The following is a 21,623-nucleotide window of genomic DNA, read 5'->3' on the forward strand; positions in this document are numbered from 1 at the left end:
AGTTGCCACCAATAAAAAGAGAACATTCGTCAGCGGTATACATGCCCGGCTAGCTCAGTCGGTAGAGCATGAGACTCTTAATCTCAGGGTCGTGGGTTCGAGCCCCACGTTGGGCGATACGTTTTTGTATTTCACCTGAAGCTACAGCATTTTATATATTGTATTTTACAATGGTTATTACCACGGTATATTTTGATTTGATTTATTTTGTACATGTAAAAAACAACAATTCAAGAGAAGATAAACAACAAAAACAAAACAACAAAACAAAGAATTTCATGCTTTAACACTTGCTATCTTAATTTACATGTGCAAAAAGGAGTAGGAAGAAGTGTAAACTTACCCCCATTCACTAATCATTCAACACGTATTTATAAATACTCACACACTGTACTCACACTGCTAAATAACATTATTATTATTATTATTATTATTATTATTATTATTATTATTATTATTATTATTATTATTATTATTATTATTATTATTATTATATACTGTAATTATACTCACACACATACTTATAGATACATAGCCTACACATAGTTGAATATTTGTACACACATGCCCATATAAATATTTATATAAATATACTCATTTACACTATACTGTCTCTATTACAGTAACTGCTCTATATCTATGTATATATCTACTTACACGCATATTCACACACACACACACACACACACACACACACACACACACACACACACACACACACACACACACACACACACACACACACACACACAAACATATATATATATATATATATATATATATATATATATATATATATATATATATATATATATATATATATATATATATATATATATATATATATATATATATATATATATATATATATATACTTATATACTTGGAGAATATATATAATATATAATATATATACTTATATACTTGGAGAATATATATAATATATAATATATATACTTATATACTTGGATATATATATATATATATATATATATATATATATATATATATATATACTTATATACTTGGAGAAGCAATCTGCAATGTACTTTATCTGGTTCATAAAAAAACACATTTAAATGTAAAGCAATTACATACTTTGATACTTTAAAATAAGAAAAGTACAGATATGAAGGAATGCTTGGCAGTCGTTTGTAACTATTTAAGTCAATTCAGTCTCAGATGAACGAGAACACATTACCTGTTTTTCTTGTGGTTAGTTATTAAAGAAAAAATGTATGGGGAAAAAAAATTAATAGCAAGCTACCCAGTTCTCCTAGACACTAGCCTACAGCTATCAAATGTTCTGGTAGTAGTCATTTCTCAAACTGTAATGGGGGAAGGAGAAGAAAGAACAACGATTGCCCGTCCCTGGGTGGGCTCGAACCACCAACCTTTCGGTTAACAGCCGAACGCGCTAACCGGATTGCGCCACAGAGACCTGCATGGGAGTTGGCAGCTGGAGATTCAGTTTCCATCAGAGGTACAAAAAGGAAATGTGTCTCAGATCAGGCCAAAGTGAGATACATCATGAATTGTATTAATCCATGGCTGATTTGTACCTCTGTGTTGCTTTAACATTTATTCATGTTTGAGGAAACAAGCATAATATAACTTCAACTTTCAGCTTCTGTTTGTTCTTGTGTCAGGGTCAGAACCTTTTTTTACTCATTAAAGTATGAAAATAATAGACATACAGTTGAGGACGATATTATTACCCCCCCTATGGAATTTTACGTTTTTTCAAGGTTCTGGCAAGATCCTTTTTAGCAGAGCAAGGCGGTTCTAACAGAGCATTCCTGAACATACAATTTGTCATTATATGGGCCAAAACATTTATATTTGTGCACCAAAACATTATTATGTAAGAAAAAGCTAAAATGACCAGGGACATTATTATTTGCCCCCTTTAAGAAATTACCATTTATTAAGTCATCACACAAGCCACTTTTATGCAGTGATGTGCTTAACCTTCACAGGTGATGTGCATAAAGGTAATCAGGTCAAACAGGCATTGCACTCAATTCAGTTAAGTTAATTAACTCAAGCCAATACATGGTATAAAAGCCTCATTATGGAGCTGGCAGTTGAGGAAGCAACATGCTAAAAACCAGTGAGAGATCAGTGTGGACCTCAGAATAAGAATTATAGATGCCCACAAAGCAGGGGAGGGATATACGAAGATATCCAACCGTTTCCAGGTGTCAGGGACTGGAGTGAGAGGCATCATTCAACGCTCCAAAGACAGCAACACAGTGCAGAACGAGCCTGGCAGAGGTAGGAAGAGAAAGATTTCAGAGAGACTGGAGAGGAAACTGGTGAGAGACGTGTCTAGAGACCCCAGATTAACTTCCAAGGCGCTGGCAAATGACTTGGCCACATCAGGAATCATTGTCTCGAAGAAGACCATAACTAGAGCTCTGCACAGGAATGACCTACGAGGGTGGAGACCAAGAAAAACCCCACTTTTGAGGAAGAGGCACCTTCAAGCCAGACTTCAGTATGCTCGAGACAACCTGGAGAAAGATTATTCATACTGGAAGCGTGTCTTATGGTCTGACGAGACTAAACTAGAGCTCTTTGGCCACAGGGACACTGCTTACGTTTGGAGAAAAAAAGGACAGGCATTCAACCCAAAGAACACCATCCCCACAGTGAAGCATGGTAGTGGGAGTATTATGCTGTGGGGATGCTTCAGTGCATCTGGAACAGGAAATCTTTTCAAGGTGGATGGAATCATGAATAAAGAAAAATATTTGGCTATTTTGAAAGAGAACCTTAGGCAGTCAGCTGTGAAACTGGGTCTGAGACGTCACTTCATCTTCCAACATGACAAGGATCCTAAACACACCTCCCTCTTGGTGAAGAACTATCTCCAGACGACCAAAGTGAATGTCATTGAATGGCCTGCACAAAGCCCTGCCTTAAATCCAATAGAAAATCTGTGGGGTGACCTAAAGAAACATGTCCATGCCAGGCACCCATCAAATCTAGAGGAACTGGAGAGATTTGCCAAAGAAGAATGGGCCAGGATTCCTCAAATGAAGTGTGAGAGACTTGTAAACTACAACAAAAGTCTGCAGGCAGTAATACAGCAAAAACGATACACAATTGACTATTAGGGTGTGGGGGGCTGGTAGTTTTTGTGTTTTGTACAATATCTTCATTTGAGTGGAATATAAAATAGTGTAAGCATCCAAAATAAAACTACAAAGTCTACAAAAAGCTGTGTTCAGTTTATTTTGCTCTGGTTAATATCACTTAGAAAACAAGCATTATTTTGTAAGGGGGCTAATAAAATCGTCCTCAACTGTATAAAGCTTTTAAGATGATTTATTTGATGTGCTTGAATCAAGCCAACTTTGGACTTTCTTTTCTCTGTTCTTGAAGATGTTTCCCTTTCCACCCTGAAGGCAACTCCAGTTTAAATAGATTTGAACTGGAAAGCAACCCCCGGCACAGGCTGCCCAGCCTCACAGGCTGCTCTTATGACAGTTAGCTGGTTATTCATTTAAAATACTGGACACCCTTTAGCGGGACTCCAACAAACAACTTTGTTGTTGCAGTAATTGCATCCCAGAGACTTGAATCCTTGTGCACAATTAACTCATCAACTTTCCAGCCGAAGACCTCGAGAAACTGGATCAGTGTATTCATCTTGATCTTTCAGGAATGTGCACAGAATGAGCTGCTGGTACACTTAAAAACATAATAAAAAACTGACAACATTGACATTTAAGATTCACCTATCACTTGATATAGTTTTCCTTTCACGTGTAATCAGTAGTTGTATCTCCAAAATAACAATATACATTTAATAAAAACCAGTTCTCTCATTTTAACTTATTCAGTCATTTATTCAGTTTGATTGTCACAAATATTGGATTTTAAAACCGTTAATGTTGCTTGACCATCTATATACTGTGGATATACACTGACATGCAAAAAGGCACCAAATTCTTCTAACCAAAAAAACACCTTTAAACTTTCCAACATCATTTATGACCTGTTTTCACTTCGTTCAGCATTCAGTTTTAAAGGAAGAAGAAAATCCTATTTAATACACAGTAACTGTGTTCCGTTTATGTAAATACTATTGGCATAGTGGTGATGTGTGAATTCTAGTGTCTGCACCGGTGTATACATGAGTGCACATTGTGCAATGTAACAGTATTCAGGTGATAAAAAGTTTTCATCACCATTGCATGTGGGCTCTGATTATGGAAATGCCAGTCGAGCAGCCCGTTGTTCAACACAGTCTGCAGCTCCTTGAAGAATTTACTCTAAAATGATTTAATCATAGCTTCTGACTGGATTCTGAATCTGCCGTGCATTAACTATCCGCTCCGACTCTCAAACACTCAAAACATCTGGAGCAATGCAAACCAGGGAGAACTTAATTGGAGGTAACCAGTCAGATGAGGGAGGGGGCTGCACGGGAGCTTCTTGGTCACTTTCTGAAAACCTTGCTGCACCTCCGTACTGAAACTAAACTGATGGCTCAGATCTTCACTCCGTCTATGTCTGAAGTCTGAGCCGATGTGGTCCGGTCTTTCTGTGACATGCTGTAGGCGAGCTGCATGGCCCAAACACTGAGAGGCCTCATGTAGGCCAGAGATCGATAGATGTTCTTCTCACAATAGGCCTCAGGAGTCTGGAAGGCCATGCCCAGCCTCTCCCACACCGTCCGGTAACATCCCTCTGCTGTGCGCATGCCCTCCTCCAACATGCCCTAAGAGAAAAAGACGATGCCACAATGGGTTGAGATATATTTTTTAATCAATATCACTATCAGCCAAGTTATACAACTGCTTACTACAATGGAAACCCAAAAGATCTGTCCATTTTCCCCCGGACTGAATGGCTCAGCTGATAGCTCATACCAACCTCGTGGATCATGGTGGCCGCCAGTCCGTACACGACTCCGATCCAGACCTCGTCTGACTGGACACTGGAGCGGTCCGGCACTCCTTCTGGACGCATGCCGTTGACGGCCCCCATCTGGCCTCTAGCGAAGCTCATTACATTCAAGTCAAAGACAGATTTCAAAGCCCTCTGGATTTTTTCTTTGGGAAAAGCCTGTTTGGGAAAGAGGAGGAGATGCTGAGACCACAGAAACCTAATGATGTGAAAAAAAATCATGAAAATATTTTGCATAAAACGTATGTCATTGCACAGCAAAATTACAGCTCAGCAAACTTCCTATTAAATCTAAAGAGGTTTTTTAATGTGCGGATAAAAACTAAGCTTTCCACAATCTTAGGTTCCAAGTTAAGCTCCCAAAGACGGAAAAAGTGCAGCATGGGAAACATCTGTATTGTTTATATTATTTATTTATTTTGGACAAAATTATGCCGCATATAAAGTTTTAGCATCAACTCCATAAACAGAGTTTTGGCTACAGTTCGTAATATAACACTGGCTGGAAGCTATGGATCTAAAACAGTCTCAATATTCATAAATGCACCTAATTTACATCTAATTTAATATGTTTGGCTACTTAATCCCCTAGTTATGAGAAGTTGTTTAGTTAATAATCTTAATCGCTTTAATTGTGCAACTAACAGATGCAGAGAAGTCCACAGACCACAAGCCGTTTGTAAATCAGGTTATAGTTGTGTGTGCATCAGAAATACATTTGTGAATCTTGTACCAAGCACCTGTGAAGCATCCTGTACATTTGTAAATCATTCTGTTCATTCCATTTGTGAATATTGAGACTATTCTAGCTCCATAGAAAGCCTCGCTCTCAGACACACTGATTTATTGATCAGGGTGTCTTTTATTGTATGTGGAAGATTTTATTCAACCTTAATATGATTTTTTTAAATTTAATTTAACTTGCCTGGTAGGCCTCTTCTCCCAGCCCAGATGCTTTGAGGAACCAGTGACCAGCACACTGGTCAGACATGACGCTGTTAGAAAGGTCTCTCCCACTGCTGTCATAGTTGTAGTATTTGCCTAAATGTGGTGAAGCAGGAGGGAAAAAAAACCCATTTATAATCAACCCAGATATGGTTAAGATAATGAAAACCATTTTAGCAACAAATAAACATTCATTGCTTTACCCCAGAGTTCCCGTAAAATCACCTGAACTTATACATTGTTGTGAACTGCGCCGTGCTGTTCCCACAATTAGAAAGTCCATCTGAGAGCTGTGTTACTGGTCTAAAGCTGTCAGAGGAGCTTAACAAGACCCACTGAAATCTTGGATTTCTGAACCGGTCAAAGCTCACCTGCTATCATAATCTTCCCAGCAGCTCTGTGAATGTACGATTCATTCTCTGGGTAATCATACAAGACTGGACTGAAGTAAATTCACTCTGCTCTCTCTTCAAGTCCAGCCAAATCACAAGAGTCATCTCAGCACATTCTTTCAGGAGAAAGTGAACCAGTTCATCCTGACGTCACTTTGGAGCAGTGATGCAGAGTATTTCCAACTTTCCTTTTGTATAATATTCCCCCTTTAAAACAACATTTCTGAATCAAACTTTTTTTTTTTTACTTTTCACTAAAGGCTCATACGTAGAGTTTATCTAAAAACTGTCACTTTCTTAAATATTTTTAAACAGCACAAACTTGAGGACGGTTTATTGATCACAATGTGAGACGTGACACGGCTCACCGTTCCAGAGCAGCTTGTCAAACGCAGCACTTCCTCTGCTCAAGATGTCTGTGTAATGTTTGTACATCTCCTCGTTGTCCACCAGTCTGGCCATTTGTGACATCACACACAGGGACGCCAGCCACAGCCCACCACAGTACGCGCTGCAGAGTATAAATGGATGACGGCAAACAAATATCACTTCTCTCTTCTATGCAAATATAATACGTAGCTGGGTAGTGCCTCAGGGACATTTGAATGCTGAGCCACATCATATTGGCACTGGAACAGCTGCTGTAAACTTATACCTTTCAGCAGACAAACAGCATGAAGAATCTGACACCAGAAAACAACAAGTCTACAGAGAAGAGCCATAAATCTTTACTTGCAAACACAGAAGTACAGAGCTGATTTGGATCAGCTGATCCTCACCTCGGTCCGGTTACTGTCCAGCCGTCATATGTCTGATCAGCATATCCCGAGTTCTCTATCAGGCCATCTCCGTCCAGGTCAAACTTCATCTCTGACTCCATCACCGCCTTGCAGCAGACACATTTATGGTAAAAAAAAGGTCAAGTTTTAGCCGTTTCTATAATCAACGGTTGCAGCTCCTGTTAATATCTGTTGGTTTAGCTTAGTTCAGCTCATCATTCATAGCCAGTTTTAAAGAAAACGGGTTCAAAGACTGATTTTCTGTGGGGTTCTGAGAGAAACAAGCTATGGAGTGTATGAGGTTAAAAACAGAGCATTTAATCAGTGGTACCTGGCAGATGGGCCACATGTCCCGCAGGTACTGAGCGTCCTGGGTGAGATGGAAGTCCCTGTAGACCTGCAGGACAAACTTCAGGTTCAGGTCCTTCCAGTCTGCAGTGTCGTGGATGAGATAGGCGTTCACCCTCTGCCAAGGCTCATCATCTGGGAAGAGACAAATCATGAAATTACTCGGTGATTTTAAACGTCTAGGTGATTGTTAAAGTGTCTGGATGTGTGCAGAAGCTTTCAAATATCAACTGTAGCAGTCATAATGTACAGTAAATACAATGAAATGACTTGTGATGAACCATTGTTGTCCTCAGTAAAGCAGTAATTATCTTTTCCAACTCCCATCCCTCTCATACCTGGGTCTCCGATGTCATGAGGAACCACGTTTTTGGTCTTGACGGGTGAATAACGCCCGCTCATCAGATGGAGTCTCTCCGTTGAGTCTTGCTGAACTACACTGCCAGCTGAAAGGACAATCAAACTGTAAAAGCTGATCAAGTAAAGCTCTCTGTCAAACACACAAACTACATAATTATGGATTATAAGAATATTTCCGTTTGTAGATCTACCCGTTGTACAGTTGCTGCTGATGTTTTATAAGTCTGTACAACTGTTAGAAGTACAGAATCATTCAAAACTGCTTTGATTCACATAATTTTAGACCCTAAAAAAGTTTACACTTCTCACCATCTAATTACCAACCTTGGATTCTTTACCTGCAGAATCTCCCTGGATTCACTTTGTTTAATCATCTTTATTCTCCAATAGAAGCTGTTGCTCCCATTGGAGCTGGACGTTACAATTTTAAGATGTTCAAAGTAAAAGATCCCAAAGTTGGTGGAAAAAGCTTTTGGATTTGCCCCAAAAAGAAATTGGGTTCATGAACAAAACATTTGGATTCAGATTTTAATAATAAATCTATTTCACTAGTAGAAAACATTATTTAATTACTTTTTTTTTTCTTTTTTTCAATAGTTGTGGTCTCAAACTCTTTTTTTTTGGAAACACTTTTCTATTAAGCTCCATTGATAACTGAAAACGCACAAAAATGTCACCCACCAATGTCATACTGCACGCTCAAGGCTAGTTTAGGCCACAGCATGATGAGTGCAAACGAGGCGTAGAAGTGCACGTCGTACGTGTTGTACATTCTATACTCCTGACCTGAAAAACAGAAACATATCCATTTACAAGAACGGTTTAAAATGTAGAAAAACAGCTCTTTTCAGTGTCATTAGTTTTCACTAGTATGTAGACTTTATAAAGTTCGGGGTGGCAGTGGTTCAAGTGGCAGAGCGGGTTGTCCAACGATCCATGGATTGGCGGTTCAAACACCAAGTCATCTGTTGTTGTGTCCTTGGGAAAAACATTTCCCTTCTTGCCTCCAGTGGGGGCCGGACACATGTAGTTAACCAGCACCAAGTATGAATGGAGTGAATGAATAATAGACGACAATTGTAAAGTGACATTGGGTTCCATGAAAGGCGCTATATAAATGCAACTTATTATTTCAGACTTTTTTCTTCTTTTTTTAAAAGGTGTAAACAGTCCGAGGAATTGTAACATCAACACATGACAGAGAAATTAAATTGACATCTGAAAAAGCGAATGCAACAAGTTTAGTAACTAAAGAGGTCAAGTGTTGGTAATCATTCCATATTTGTGCAGCGGGGTGTGTGTGTCCGTAACGGTTGATCGAAGATGTAAACTAAAACTACATTACTTCCTTAGCCTACCTTCTAGGTACGCGAAGCGTCCATACTCTTTAATCACTGCAGGCTGAGCAGGCAGACCCCCGTCCTCGCTGCGCACGCCGCCGCTAACATCAGCGTCACTCTGCAGCTCCGTCCACACGGTCCCGCCATCCACCACGAAGTACAACTCGTTAAACAGAGCCGACTTATACCAGGAGGGAAGGGAGCTGGGGCACGAAAAGGAAAAACCGGAGTAAAAACAGTGCTCATATTCATATTTAAAGGGGACCTATTATGAAAAACACGTTTTTTCTTGTTTTAACATATATAAAGTGGTCTCCCCTCACCCTGCCAGCACAGGGGAGACAAAATACCATGAATTTCTGCAAGGTCTCTGACCCCCGCCTTACAGAGTCCCCCAGTGTCACGTGGTTTTTTTTGAGCCGATTAGAATCTCCTCCCGTCGTTACGTAACGACGGGAGCAGATTTCCAGAGGTTCAGCCTCCGCTGCTGAAACCACGCCCACAACCAGCTCTCTCCGCTGCTGGAGCGGTCCTTCCTTCAGCCAGTCGGACGCAGCGCCGCGGTGGAGCGGATCCGGGTTAAATCATCCAGGTTCCCGGGTGGTTTGGGAGCTGGGTCCTTGGGGGTCTGTCCCAGGCTGGGCCAGCTTCACCCTCCGAGATTTTCAGGCAAATCTGTCGGTTTGATCACCGGTAACGGGCGATGTGCCGCGGATGCGCCCCGGAGCCGATCTGTGCGCCCGCCGTGGGGTTGCAGCGCCCGTCGCACAGCATCCGCCGGGCAGATCCGGCTGAAATTCCGCTGGTCGGTCCCCGGGAGTCCCTGCTACCAGTCCAGGCCGGTTCCTGCGGTCCCGGCCGGTCGGAACCGGTCAGATTCCCCCGTTAAAGCCGCGGTGATGCGCGCTGCTGCAGCAGCGCTGCTCCCGGGCGCCCGGCGTGGCTCCGGGGCAGCGTTCAGCATCCGCCGGGTAGATCCGGCTTAAATAGTGCATAAATGTTATTTATATACAACTCATATTTTATTTTTTTAACAATAAAGTTTCCATTTATGAAAATTCAGTGTTGTGATAATTTACAGGCTCGGGCTGCTCTGGCGGAGCGAGGTTTTCTCCTCCCCTGCTACACGTCATTCAGGGAGCCAATCAGCGCAGAGCCTCATTATCATATCCCCCCTTCCCTAAAAATGAGGCCCAGAAAAAGAGGTTAGAAGCGGTAAAACTAGTGACAGGGCCCACAGGCTGAATTTATGATTTATGTAGAAAAAACAAGCTTTAGATTGTTTTTAAGACATTCAAGGCCTGTTTAAAATATACATTAAATGCCATAATAGGTCTCCTTTAAGAATCAGAAATTGAAAAGAAAACATTGAATCGCCCCCCCACCCCCGGACAGACAGAAAACAGTAAAAAAAAGTGGAGTATAGAGGAAAATCAGGACGAGAGGCAAAAAAGGTGAATGTGACCTTCAAAATGCTACTAGACCCGAAACCCATGTCAAACAGTAAACGAATAAATAAATCCCAATGGACACAAACAGATTTTCATCTGATTCTGTTTTTCATGCTCTCATTGACACGGCTGATGTAGATCTTCGCCGAGTGTTGACACCGATATCCCAAAAGAACAACAAACGACTTGAATAACATCCGGATATCCTCAAGCCATGGGAGGTTTTTCACAACTTTCCATAAAGATTGTTAAAGCGAAAAGTATCTGTGGTGCAAAACTGTAATATTTTCTCATTGATCTATTGTTGAAACAAGTGACTGATCAGATGTCAGAGCGTCACACACCCCTGTTTACACTACATGACTGAGAAACAGGCTGGCGCGCATAAAAGTCCAAGAAAGTCAAAGTTCAGGTATGTGTTCTCCTCATTTAATCTCTTATCCTTTAAGAAAGGTTCAACTTGTGTACAGGATGTGTGATACTTTAGTTTGACTTATATATAAAGAGTGGTACAACGCAACAGCACTATTGACCAAGCTTTTTCTTGTGCTGCTTCTGGAGATTTCTAACCTCAACTGAGTTTCGAGGGCACTTTGTGTAAAAGCCCTCCACCTGACCTCCAGTGGGAACCGACTTGTCAAACAACCATTTCTAGTAACGGCCAAGTCAAAACACCTCCCCAAAGGTAGCACAAGGAAATCACAGGCAGTCAATATCAGCTGTACTTTCCCACTTCAGCCGTGTCATGTGTAAATAGATTTGTCTCCATGGTAACTCATTGGTGAGTGCAAAAGCAAACAGTTTAAAAGCGAGTAGCCTGGGACTGACACTGAAAAACATTGGCTTAAAAAGAAAAGAAAAAAAGAGAAAAGAAGAAAAAAGAGATAACCCTTTTTAAATTTCACTTGTAAGTGACCGACCTGTCTTGTAGTACAGGAGTCTGCCACTCCGCAATGCTCTCCTCCCATTGTTTGTAGTGCGTTAGAGCGTAGTGACTGAGTGAGGGCGATGCATCCCCTTTGGTCCCAAAATAACGGGTGTATCTCCTGCAAGCAGAGAAGCCACAAGCTGATGGAAAATGTTTCATCGCATCAACAAAACAAGTTTCGTTATATTAAAATGAAGAGTAACAAACACAGCAACATATGACCATAACTAGAAAATGCAAGTCCAAGTATAGAAGAAGAGGCTTTTACTATTCAGTGTTTAAGTGCAGCACATTTCCATGACATCATCTCCCTCTTTAAGGTGAAATACTGCATGTATTTGTATCTAAGGTACCTAGTGTGTTCCCTCTCTCTAGAGCCAAAGGTGATTTTGGGCATGTCCCAGGCCAGGCAGAACTCCAGGCCGTTGTGGCTCTGAGCCGGCACTGAGCAGCTCACAGCCAGCGCTGCTGCAACCTTCTCTCCCTTCCCCGTTGGTGAGCTGGATCCTGCAGACAGGAACATGAGGTCAGTCAGCATACGCAACATGTGCTATCACCATCAAATGAATACAGTATAAAGCTGAAAATCCCCTCTAATCACCGTAAAGCATGCTCCATTAGATTGATATCAGGCAGCTGACTTGGCAATGTTTTTGCCTTTAAAACGGCTTGAGCTGCTTTCAGTATGTTCCTGATGATAATCCATCTGCACCCTGAAGTGCTGCCCTTCCTAGCGTTTGGCTGAATATGACCAGTGATCATAGCCTTATACATTTCAGAATTCATCTTACTGCTTCTGTCACATCGTCACCAAACACCAGCAATCCCGTTACGTTAGGAACCACACCCCTGTACTACCACAACACAACACCGCCTCCACCGTGATAGACGCCTGATGTGCTATGGATCTTTGGATCGTGAACTGTTCCAGTCTTTCTTCATACCAACACAACACCTGATGTCAACTCTACATCTTTTATCTGCTCCGCTTGTCTTGACGTAACAAGGTAATAGACCACACCTGGCTATTTAATGTTTTTAAAACTCAAATGTCCAAATATTTTTTTAAATGATTGTAATTCCTGAACTGTAAATGTCGTGTTTTTGTGAAACCTCTTAAACAAAAGCTGCAAGTCTGCAATTTGATTGCATGTTGACTGTTTTATTTCAAGTCCACTGTGGTGATGCCACTGCCCAAATACTTCTGACCTAACTGTATATCATTTATACACCTGCAGACTCTGGGTCTCTAGCAATCAGAGACAGTCGAGTCGAGGGAAATGAGGAAAGACAAGCCACTGATTAACAGTTGTACTCTGACTGGAGATGCTGTTGTTTACTTCTTCTACCTGGATTTTCTATTTGATCTATACAAAACCAATTAACATACATTTGTCAGACATATATTGGACAAACAATACATTTAGAAACCTATGACAACTGTACATTCATCAGCACAGACCTGTAGGAGAGTCCAGCCGTCCGTCAGAGATGAGGTCGGTCCACAGGCCGCTGCAGGTTCCACTGGGACTGAATGCTGTCTGGTGGCTCACCTCCCTGTCAGGCTGATAAAATGACTCATTACAATCATTCCTTGAAACTACATGAGCTGCATCTTGCAAGAAAATCATTCACAAAGATGATAAAAGTCCCAATAATCAGATCAAACCTGGTCTCGGGCTGCAATGCACAGGGTGTAAGGGTTCACTGCGGGGCAGTGATGCAGCAGGACCCCCGACACCGCTTCCCCCTCCTTCTCAAGGTGGAAGGGTTCATTCCAGTGTCCGCCACCCTTGTCGTCCTTGTGTCCCGACCCGTTGACCATCGTGAACATGATGGAGACGTCCAGAGCGTAGTCATTCTTGTTTTCTATGTCCCACACAAACACAGCCACTGGGAGACTCGAGTCCTGAGAAGAAGAAGAAGAAGAAACGGTTTTAGTGACATGAAAATGTACACAAAGCACAATCAAGTTGAGCCAAAGTAACTTAATACCTGATTCAGGATTTAACGGCAATTTAAAAAGCAAACATACTCAAAGTCTGGATGTTTTTTTGTTTTGGAGTCACAATATGATGCAACGAACTGCCAGTTACCTGGTAATCGTGAGGGATGACTGGAGAAATCTGCCTGCAGGTGAGGGTGACATTCTGCCCCGGCAGCTGGTAAACAGTCCAGGCACGAGGGTACAAGGCGTGGTAGAAAGCGTACTCGCCGCAGTAGCCCCAGTTCCAGCCTTGCAACGTGGGTGGACGCTCCACAGACAGCACCTGCTGGTACACGGTCTGTCCTCCCCGGCGCAGACACACCGTGAACTACGAAAACAGAAAAAGGAAGCTTAGCTGTGTCTGTTAAACTTGTGCAGCCTCCACATGAACTGATGACCCAATAATGTTGTCACGCTTCTTCTCTATTGCAACCTTTTCTCTAGTCCTCCTGTGTCTGCGTCATCTGAAAGTTTGCAAGAGCCAGTGGAGTCGGGGACGTGCTCCTGCAGCCATGTCTCAGTGAAACTCAAACCGTGTTCCTGATATTCCCACTGTGTCCTTTTCTGCACCACGAGATCGTTCTTGGTTTAAACTTATTCAACCAGTCTTTACATTAAGTTTTCTTCTTATATCTATACCGCTTCCACTCGTCTGGATTTTGTTGGCATATTCTGAACTTTTCAAAGGTCCGTATCAGAAGAGATATAAAGTTTTAGAAGCACGAGCAGAAAATCCATCAAGTCATTTATCCACAATGAGTGATGATGTTTAACAGGACTTTCAGATCAAGTTTACAGAACAGGGATCTTTGATCCAGCAGAGCATTTTTTTTTTTTACCAAAATCAAATCAAATCAAATCAAATCACCTCTTTAAAACTTCTAGCCTTGAATAATCCAGTCATACAATATCAATAAATACCGTATTTTCCGCACTATAAGGCGCACCTAAAAGCCTTTAATTTTCTCAAAAACCGGCAGTGCGCCTTATAATGCAGTGCGCCTTATATATAATCATTACGGTAATTTCTGTTACTGTAGTCAGTAGGATTGTAGATACTGTAGTTGGTGTCGCCAACGTAATGGCGCTAAAACCGTCAGGAATCGTCACAGACGTTCAAGCCAACAGCTGACTCGCATAATGGAGACTTTGACGAGACGGAGCAAAGCTGGTTTTTATTTTGTTAATAAAGTTTGACATACAGTACTTTTCTTCTTGTTTTTTTTTTTTTTTGCCTTTGCTGTAGGATTTTGTAGCATTTCCTGTAGCGCAGCTCCATCAAGTAGATACGTAACTCAACCCCAGCCACTATACTACGGTATTTTACCATATATTTAGTACGCCTTATAATGCGGTGCACCTTATATATGGAAAATTTTAAAAATATGTCATTCATTGAAGGTGCGCCTTATAATGCTGTGCGCCTTATAGTGCGGAAAATACGGTAATATAAAATAATATACTAGTCCGTTGACTTCCTCCGTCACTAAACAGAGGAATCCTCCCCTCTAAGGAGAGTGTTTACCTTGTTATTCCTAGTGTCAGATATGGGCAGTGTTGACCTCGTGTCACCTGCTGACACATGTTAACACCCTTGTTGGACAGGATGGATAGAAACTGGCAGCGAATGGTTCAGTGTCGGGGGCGCACAGACCCTCGTCCACAGAAATCTGTTGAGGATTAACATCTGTTGTTGCCGTCCAACCGCCTTTTAATCTTGTTCTGTGCGAGTCTCTCTCTGCCTCCCTGTTTGGCCTCCAGGCTGAGCAGAGAGGTACTGGGGTCTAGACTTAGTGAAACCATGATACTGAGTCCTCAGCATAACAGATGAGGAAAGTGATGGTTTACATTTCTTCTGCCTATCTTGGCCAAAACAAAAACAAAAAAGTTGTTTTGATTTTTTTGCGTTTGAACTGATATTAGATCAAATCTTAGTTTATGTGCGTTTATTTTAGAAACTACAAAAGAAATGGAAAAACAAAATCATAGTCTATTCATTTCTTTTTTTAGAGCTTCCTCTTGAATGTCTCGTGATCATTTCCTCTACAACCTCTGACAAACTGTACACTGGGGAACAAGCCTCAACCTGACTGCTTTAGGCAGCCGTTTACATTTTCCAGGTGGAGACAACAATAGTAGCTATGACTGTAAAAAGAGGAACGGTTATCCCCGCACCCTTTTGAAACAGAGAAGACACACCAGTGAACTAGAACTGACTAGTCAAATCAAAAAAAGTTGTTGTTTTTAAATGTGCTCCATCAACAGAAAAGTTGGCAATGTATAGCCATTTGAATAATAATTTGATCTACGTATAAAACTGATTCATGAGATATACTTTTGTGAAGGATCTGATTAAATGGTTCATCTGGAAAAAAATATAGTTTTTTATGAAACTTTAACAAGCCTGTCTTTACATTTAATTGGTGCAGACTTTGGTTATTAGTGGTAAGATAAGTCAACAAACCTCTGATGACCTTACTCAAGAAGTCACATCTTCCTCACTTACTCTCGTAGTGATGAAGATGTGACTTCCCTTCTCCTTTGGCTTATATTCGGGATAACAGTCAACATATTACCCACGGGGGATCAGTGGCCACCATTCACCTGGTTGGCTGTGACGGTTTTGTAGTGGTACATCCCAGGGTTTAGCTGCCATCTGCAGAACTCCCCCCTCCAACCCCGTGTGATGGTGCCTCCTCCGATACCGCCAAGTGGAGCGCCTGTGAATTGGAGGACGGTGTCGTGATGGAGGCTCAACGAAAGACAAGAGCATAGTGTTGTTTTTTAAATTTGATTTGCACTCACCGTATATTTGCCGCAAGGGCAGCGCCCCGAACATGTCGATGAAAGGAGCCTTCTTCTCCACCTGAGTCTTCTTGTACCACCATTTTAGATACCTGAGGGAACAAGAACATGCACAATAAGTCTAAACGTTAAAAAAATAAAAAACAGCAACCCAAAAACTCAAAAAGTAACCATCAACTAGCTGCACGTGTGAAGGGACCCAAGTAAAAGTGCTCCTGACTTTCATAAGCACACGTGCCACCAGTAAACACACTTGCCCTGCGTCTCAGCTCATAGTTCGTTAATTGAAGCCGCAGCGGGTTCCAAGCCTGTGGCGCTCTTGGCCAACGCCGGAACAGCAGACGCACACAAGCGGAGAGAAAAGAGGGGATTGTGCAGCTGCATAAAGAACACACTTGTAAGATGAGAGCAGTGTACACGCAGAGGGAGGTCAGGCTCATCAGCGTGTGAAGACGAGCATGCGAAGACGGCTGCGCTGTCAAATATTAAATAGGTTTAGTCACAAAAGGTCTCGAACAGGCTCGCAGTTGTGAAGCATGAGCGCTGTGAAGGCGCTTTTGCTCGAATTTTGACCAGACAAACGCTGGATTTTCTGCTAAATGACAAATAAAGCTTTTGCACGACAGTGGAGTTTAATAAGACAAGCAATAACTTCTGAACTGATTACATTCAGCACCTTAATCTATACTACAGAAGCCTTCCCACTCCATTTGTAGCTATATTTGTGCTTTAATATCCAAAGTGAAGCCATTGGATTGTCAGTTTTCTGTGAAAAACTTTAAAGGAAAACAGAAATGATGACAAGATGTCCTGAAAGGCTTGAACACTTCATTTCCTGTCTTGGATCCTGAAGAAATTTCAATTTTCAGCCAAAGACTGTGTTAGTTCAGACTGACTTGAACTGAGATGAATTATTCAAATCAAATTTAAATCACTTATATGTTCAGTATTGAATCACGGTTTCGACCTAAAATAACCCTCAAGAACTCAGTTTCAGTTTCTACGCCTGAAATCCACCGCCATTCAGTTTGAAATGACAAGACGTTTGGTTTCTGATGCAAGCTGAAGTTGTCTCACTCTGAAACAACCAATCAATCACACACAACGTTGATGAAGTACATGCGAGTGTGCGTGACAGAAAGACGGCCAGAACCTGCACCCTAAACACAAACCTGACAACAAAGCAGGGGCCAACAATGCCGTGGTCACGGCTCCACTGGGGAGGATGTGAGTGGGGCCGGCTGAAGCCTGTTATCTGAACCTGTGGCCGGTCACACTATTGTCAGGATCCGGTGGTCCTGCAGCTCAGCTGGAATGCAAACAAAGCTCCCAGATCTGTGAATACCGGCCGAATCTGCGAGCACAGATCTCGCCCCGGCCAACTGGAGTCGTCAGCTTGTTGAAGACTTCAGTAAACAACTTCCCAGAATGGAAATTTCCTGCCAACTGAAATCTTCTTGACAGCTTTCTGTGTTTTTTGTGTGATAGTAGCTTCTTGTTTTTTGTCCCAAATGTTGTATTACACATCCAAACACTCCTCCTTTGTGAAAGAGCCGAAGGGCTGTTCTCTCCTTGTGGTCCATGACATTTCATATCAATCACGGCAACAAGTAGCAAATGTTGCCATGGAAACAAAGCTGACTGAGTTGCACCATATATTGGAATCTAGTGATCCCAACCACTTTTGCCGGTCACAAGACCGCAATGAATGTATTTACTAAACATTAGTGTTTCAATCTTTGTGAACTTGTATGCAGGAAATTTAATACAGACACATTATCTTATACATTTCTGTGCATGCTGGTTGGGTATCTCTGCTATTAGTATTTGACAATGTCAACAGCTTGTTGGTAAGGTTTGTTTCACTTGGCTAAAAATTAAAAATGTTAATGATAAGACAGCTTTACCACCTGTCACATTTTGCAGGAATTGCACCTACTGTCAAAATGTTACAGGACCACATTTTTACATTTGGAGAGATGAAGTTGGCAGAGCAGGGAATTTCTGTGCTTTTTAGGATTCACAGGACTTGTTTCACCCTTTTGCAGGTTCATTCACAATCTTATTCTGCTCTCGGGGAAGGACAAAGATCGTCTCCGAAAACTGAACAACCCCCACCCAACTTGAAACTACCACCTTGTCATCTCTGACAAATAAAAGCAAGATGAGCGCTGCTTTTCACACACACATACACACACTCACAAACACGCGCATGCACGCCTGATGACAGAGGTTTCACAGAAACGTACTTCAGACAAAATAGGACAAAGCTTAACAGCAACAGTGATGCAACGCTGTGGTTTGAGGGTCAAATAATTTCCTTTTTACATCTTGGTGCTGAGCAGACAAACAATGAAGAAATAAGTCACAGGAATTGAAATAACTATCTTATTTGCATTATAGGCCTTCCCTAACAGGTGTTCCGTAATAAAACCTGATGTTTTTGAACTAAATGCAAGCATACATGTATATATATTTTAAAAAAAAGAAAAAATGCGCAAGTCATTGAAAAGCACATTCAGCTGATGACTGTGGTACTAAATAACATATGTATCAAAAACAGACTCAGCATTTAAACAATAACAGAGATATCGGGGTTAGCTGAGCAGGTGGAGGGTTTTCCTCTTCAGCTACAGGTTTGAAAATTTAAAAGGTAACTTTAAAATCATGTTTACAGGCCTGTTAATGATATATTTTAGTCCATTTGTTCCAGGGGGGCTATTGCAGTCGTGTGGAGGAGTAAGTAACCTGCACTTTGAACTCAGAAACCTGCATCAGATAACCTGGAAGCAAAGCTTTGTATACTCTTCTCATGAGAGATGTCAAACATAAATTCATTTTCTCAGGTGTAGAGTTGTGTTGTCATGTTGCCTGTATCGTTTCTGAACCTGGTACCGAACCATAACCTTTTGGAATGACGCCTAAACAATCTGTGCTTGAATAAACTGTTGAGCAATAACTTGAAACTTTGCAAAAGATCATATCTGTATGCAGACAAACAAAAAAGGCAAATTCCTTCGTCGTTATTGAGATGTGTAAATAATTTATCAGTGTGTGCAGCATTTTATAGATAGGGTCTTCTGAAATATGCAAGTGGACCAGTTTCATCTGACCAGGGTCACTAAAGACCAAAAAAGCAAGAAGTCTTTGTGTATTGAGTGTAGGGGTGGGCAAAAATATCGATATGGCAATATATCGCGATACTTTTCCAGCTGATTCAATATCGATATTCAAAATTTGAATATCGATTTTTTTTTTTTTTTTATTTAATTTTTTTAAATATTTTTTTATTCCCGATTCTTTTCCCATTATATCACCCAGTGCTCCTACCTAAGTGACAGTCCTGGGCATTGCCACTCTCTACCAACCCTGGGAGGGCCCTGCACTGAGCTCAGGTTTTATTTCACGTTTTATTTCATTTTATAATTTATTTTTTATATAACACAATTGCCTGTCCTTAAAAAATTAAAAATAATGGACAGAAGTTTATTTATTTATGGATTTATATCTATACTGACTGATCACTGTGCCTGTCCTTGGTTTTAGTACCCATCTTTCTTTTGTTTATTATCATTTGCCACATAATTAAAGCAACCTCATACTAAATTTAATGTTAATTTCATATGATGTAAATAATATGAAAAACATATACAAATATGTTGTAACTTTAGCTTGTATAGTTATAATAAAACATTGTTTTGACTCAGTTTGTCCCATGAATTGTCACTATAATCTGATGAACGTGCAACTCGAATTTTAAGATCCATCACTATCATCTGATGTACTATATACAACTTGGATTTTAAGATGTGTAATGCATTTTTAAATTTTTCGGTGAACTATGTAGAATATAATAATCGGGATATCGCATAATCGGGATATCGCAATGTGTATCGTATCGTGGCTCAAGCATCGTGATGCGTATCGTGAGGTCCTTCCCAATACCCACCCCTAATTGAGTGTATAAATGATGTACGAGATGGATCCCCATAATGTGTAGTCTTAATACCTGAGTCCAAGGCCAATGTGCTCCAGGATGTTGGACAGGGAAACATCTTTCGCTTGAAAGGGTTTCCTCTTCTCCTTGAACTCATGCGCCAGACAGATCCTCCAGCCCTGGCTGGGCACCCCATAGCCCATTTCCTTGGAGACATACCTGCTCATGAGGTCCTCCGTGGACTTCACACCCCACTCTGAAGTCATTTCAGAAAGATTTCAATAGAAAAGTAAAGCAGTGATTGGGACTGCAGAGAGCTGCCACCACCTTCGCCAAATAGAGTCAAAGTCAAACACAGAAGGTGTGCTGTGTATCTTTACATGCACCAGTGAAATCCTTCCAGTAGTGCACTGCAGCTGATTACTCTTTAAGATCTGCACAGAAGATGATTGTTCCTCAGGGTGGAGGCTCTATTGCCATGTTTAGCTACAACACCACGCGTCCGGATGTGTCTTTGCAGATGCCAACTCCAAATATCAGCTGTCCGGATGGATGAATCATTAACAGCCTACTAGCCATAAACCGCACTGAGGATGCTTCAGTCATTTAGCAGGAACACCTAAAAAACAATAAACAGAACAAAAACCATTAGGGGGAGAAAAAAAAAAACAGACAACTGTGTTTTCAAAACAGGCCAATATAAAACAAGCACCTGGGACATCAACGACGAGCTACAAGCTGCAAACTGACATTTTTATTCCATCTCCTAAAAAAGATAATAAATGATTAGAACGGATAAAAGCCGGGACATACCTTTAGCTTAATTCCGGGGTGCAAAAGGTATCTTTACAAGCTTGTTACCACACAAAATGCAAGACAAGTGTAAAACATACGCCAGTGCAACAACGCCATCCCAGCGCAGCTGAAAGCCGCCTCCAGGCTGGATGGGGACGAGTCTGTTAAGCCCTCTGCGTTGACTCTCAGGCAAAAGTTCCTTTTGGGTTGTTTCCCAAAACCACTAAATTCTGCATGTATGGTGAATCTAAACATCAAAAATAACTATTTAAATTTCATAAATTATTACTTAAAAGAGACCTTGTTTCTGAAGTGTGCTGAAATAATAATTAGTCAAACCGTTTGCAAGTCAACTATGCCTGGAAAACATAACTCGGGAATTTAAAGCAAAGTGTTGAGGGATGAGTTTATACTATTTAGACGCAAAAGGGGGGTGTTGTGCTAATTCTAATTTGTTATATTTTCCTCCATTTTGCAAGAATGTATAAATAATAATACATATTTATCTAATTAAAGTATGTATTAAAAAATAAAGTGTTGTAATTTTGTTAGTAAAGAGTAAAAGTAAAGATTATTTGTAATTATTAAGTGTGTTTCCCCGCGAGTTACCGTAGCAACGCCTCATCCTCCCTTGTT

General features: G+C 41.0%; 1 protein-coding gene and 2 non-coding genes across 3 annotated transcripts; 1 reads left to right on the top strand and 2 right to left on the bottom strand.

Annotated features, from left to right (window-relative positions):
• The first annotated feature begins 43 nt into the window (after nucleotides 1-43).
• Nucleotides 44-116, top strand: trnak-cuu (transfer RNA lysine (anticodon CUU)). Its single transcript has one exon. It is a non-coding gene; the product is annotated as a tRNA-Lys (tRNA).
• Nucleotides 117-1,366: 1,250 nt separating this feature from the next.
• Nucleotides 1,367-1,441, bottom strand: trnan-guu (transfer RNA asparagine (anticodon GUU)). The gene has a single exon. It is a non-coding gene; the product is annotated as a tRNA-Asn (tRNA).
• A 2,395-nt stretch (nucleotides 1,442-3,836) lies between these two features.
• On the bottom strand, nucleotides 3,837-21,108 carry gba2 (glucosidase, beta (bile acid) 2). The gene is made up of 18 exons (XM_061710304.1): nucleotides 21,006-21,108; nucleotides 20,265-20,811; nucleotides 16,256-16,347; nucleotides 16,055-16,170; nucleotides 13,560-13,778; nucleotides 13,133-13,372; nucleotides 12,926-13,028; nucleotides 11,817-11,970; nucleotides 11,456-11,581; nucleotides 9,103-9,287; nucleotides 8,426-8,530; nucleotides 7,723-7,830; nucleotides 7,368-7,519; nucleotides 7,037-7,143; nucleotides 6,626-6,768; nucleotides 5,846-5,961; nucleotides 4,888-5,079; nucleotides 3,837-4,732 (listed from the first exon to the last, which is right to left on the bottom strand). Exons 2-18 carry the CDS (start codon nucleotides 20,456-20,458, stop codon nucleotides 4,502-4,504), a joined length of 2,583 nt encoding a protein of 860 aa, XP_061566288.1. The 5' UTR covers nucleotides 20,459-20,811; nucleotides 21,006-21,108; the 3' UTR covers nucleotides 3,837-4,501.
• Between the last annotated feature and the right edge of the window lie 515 nt (nucleotides 21,109-21,623).

The sequence above is a fragment of the Cololabis saira genome, chromosome 20, assembly GCF_033807715.1.
Source record: "Cololabis saira isolate AMF1-May2022 chromosome 20, fColSai1.1, whole genome shotgun sequence".
In the NCBI taxonomy this organism is placed as follows: domain Eukaryota; kingdom Metazoa; phylum Chordata; class Actinopteri; order Beloniformes; family Belonidae; genus Cololabis; species Cololabis saira.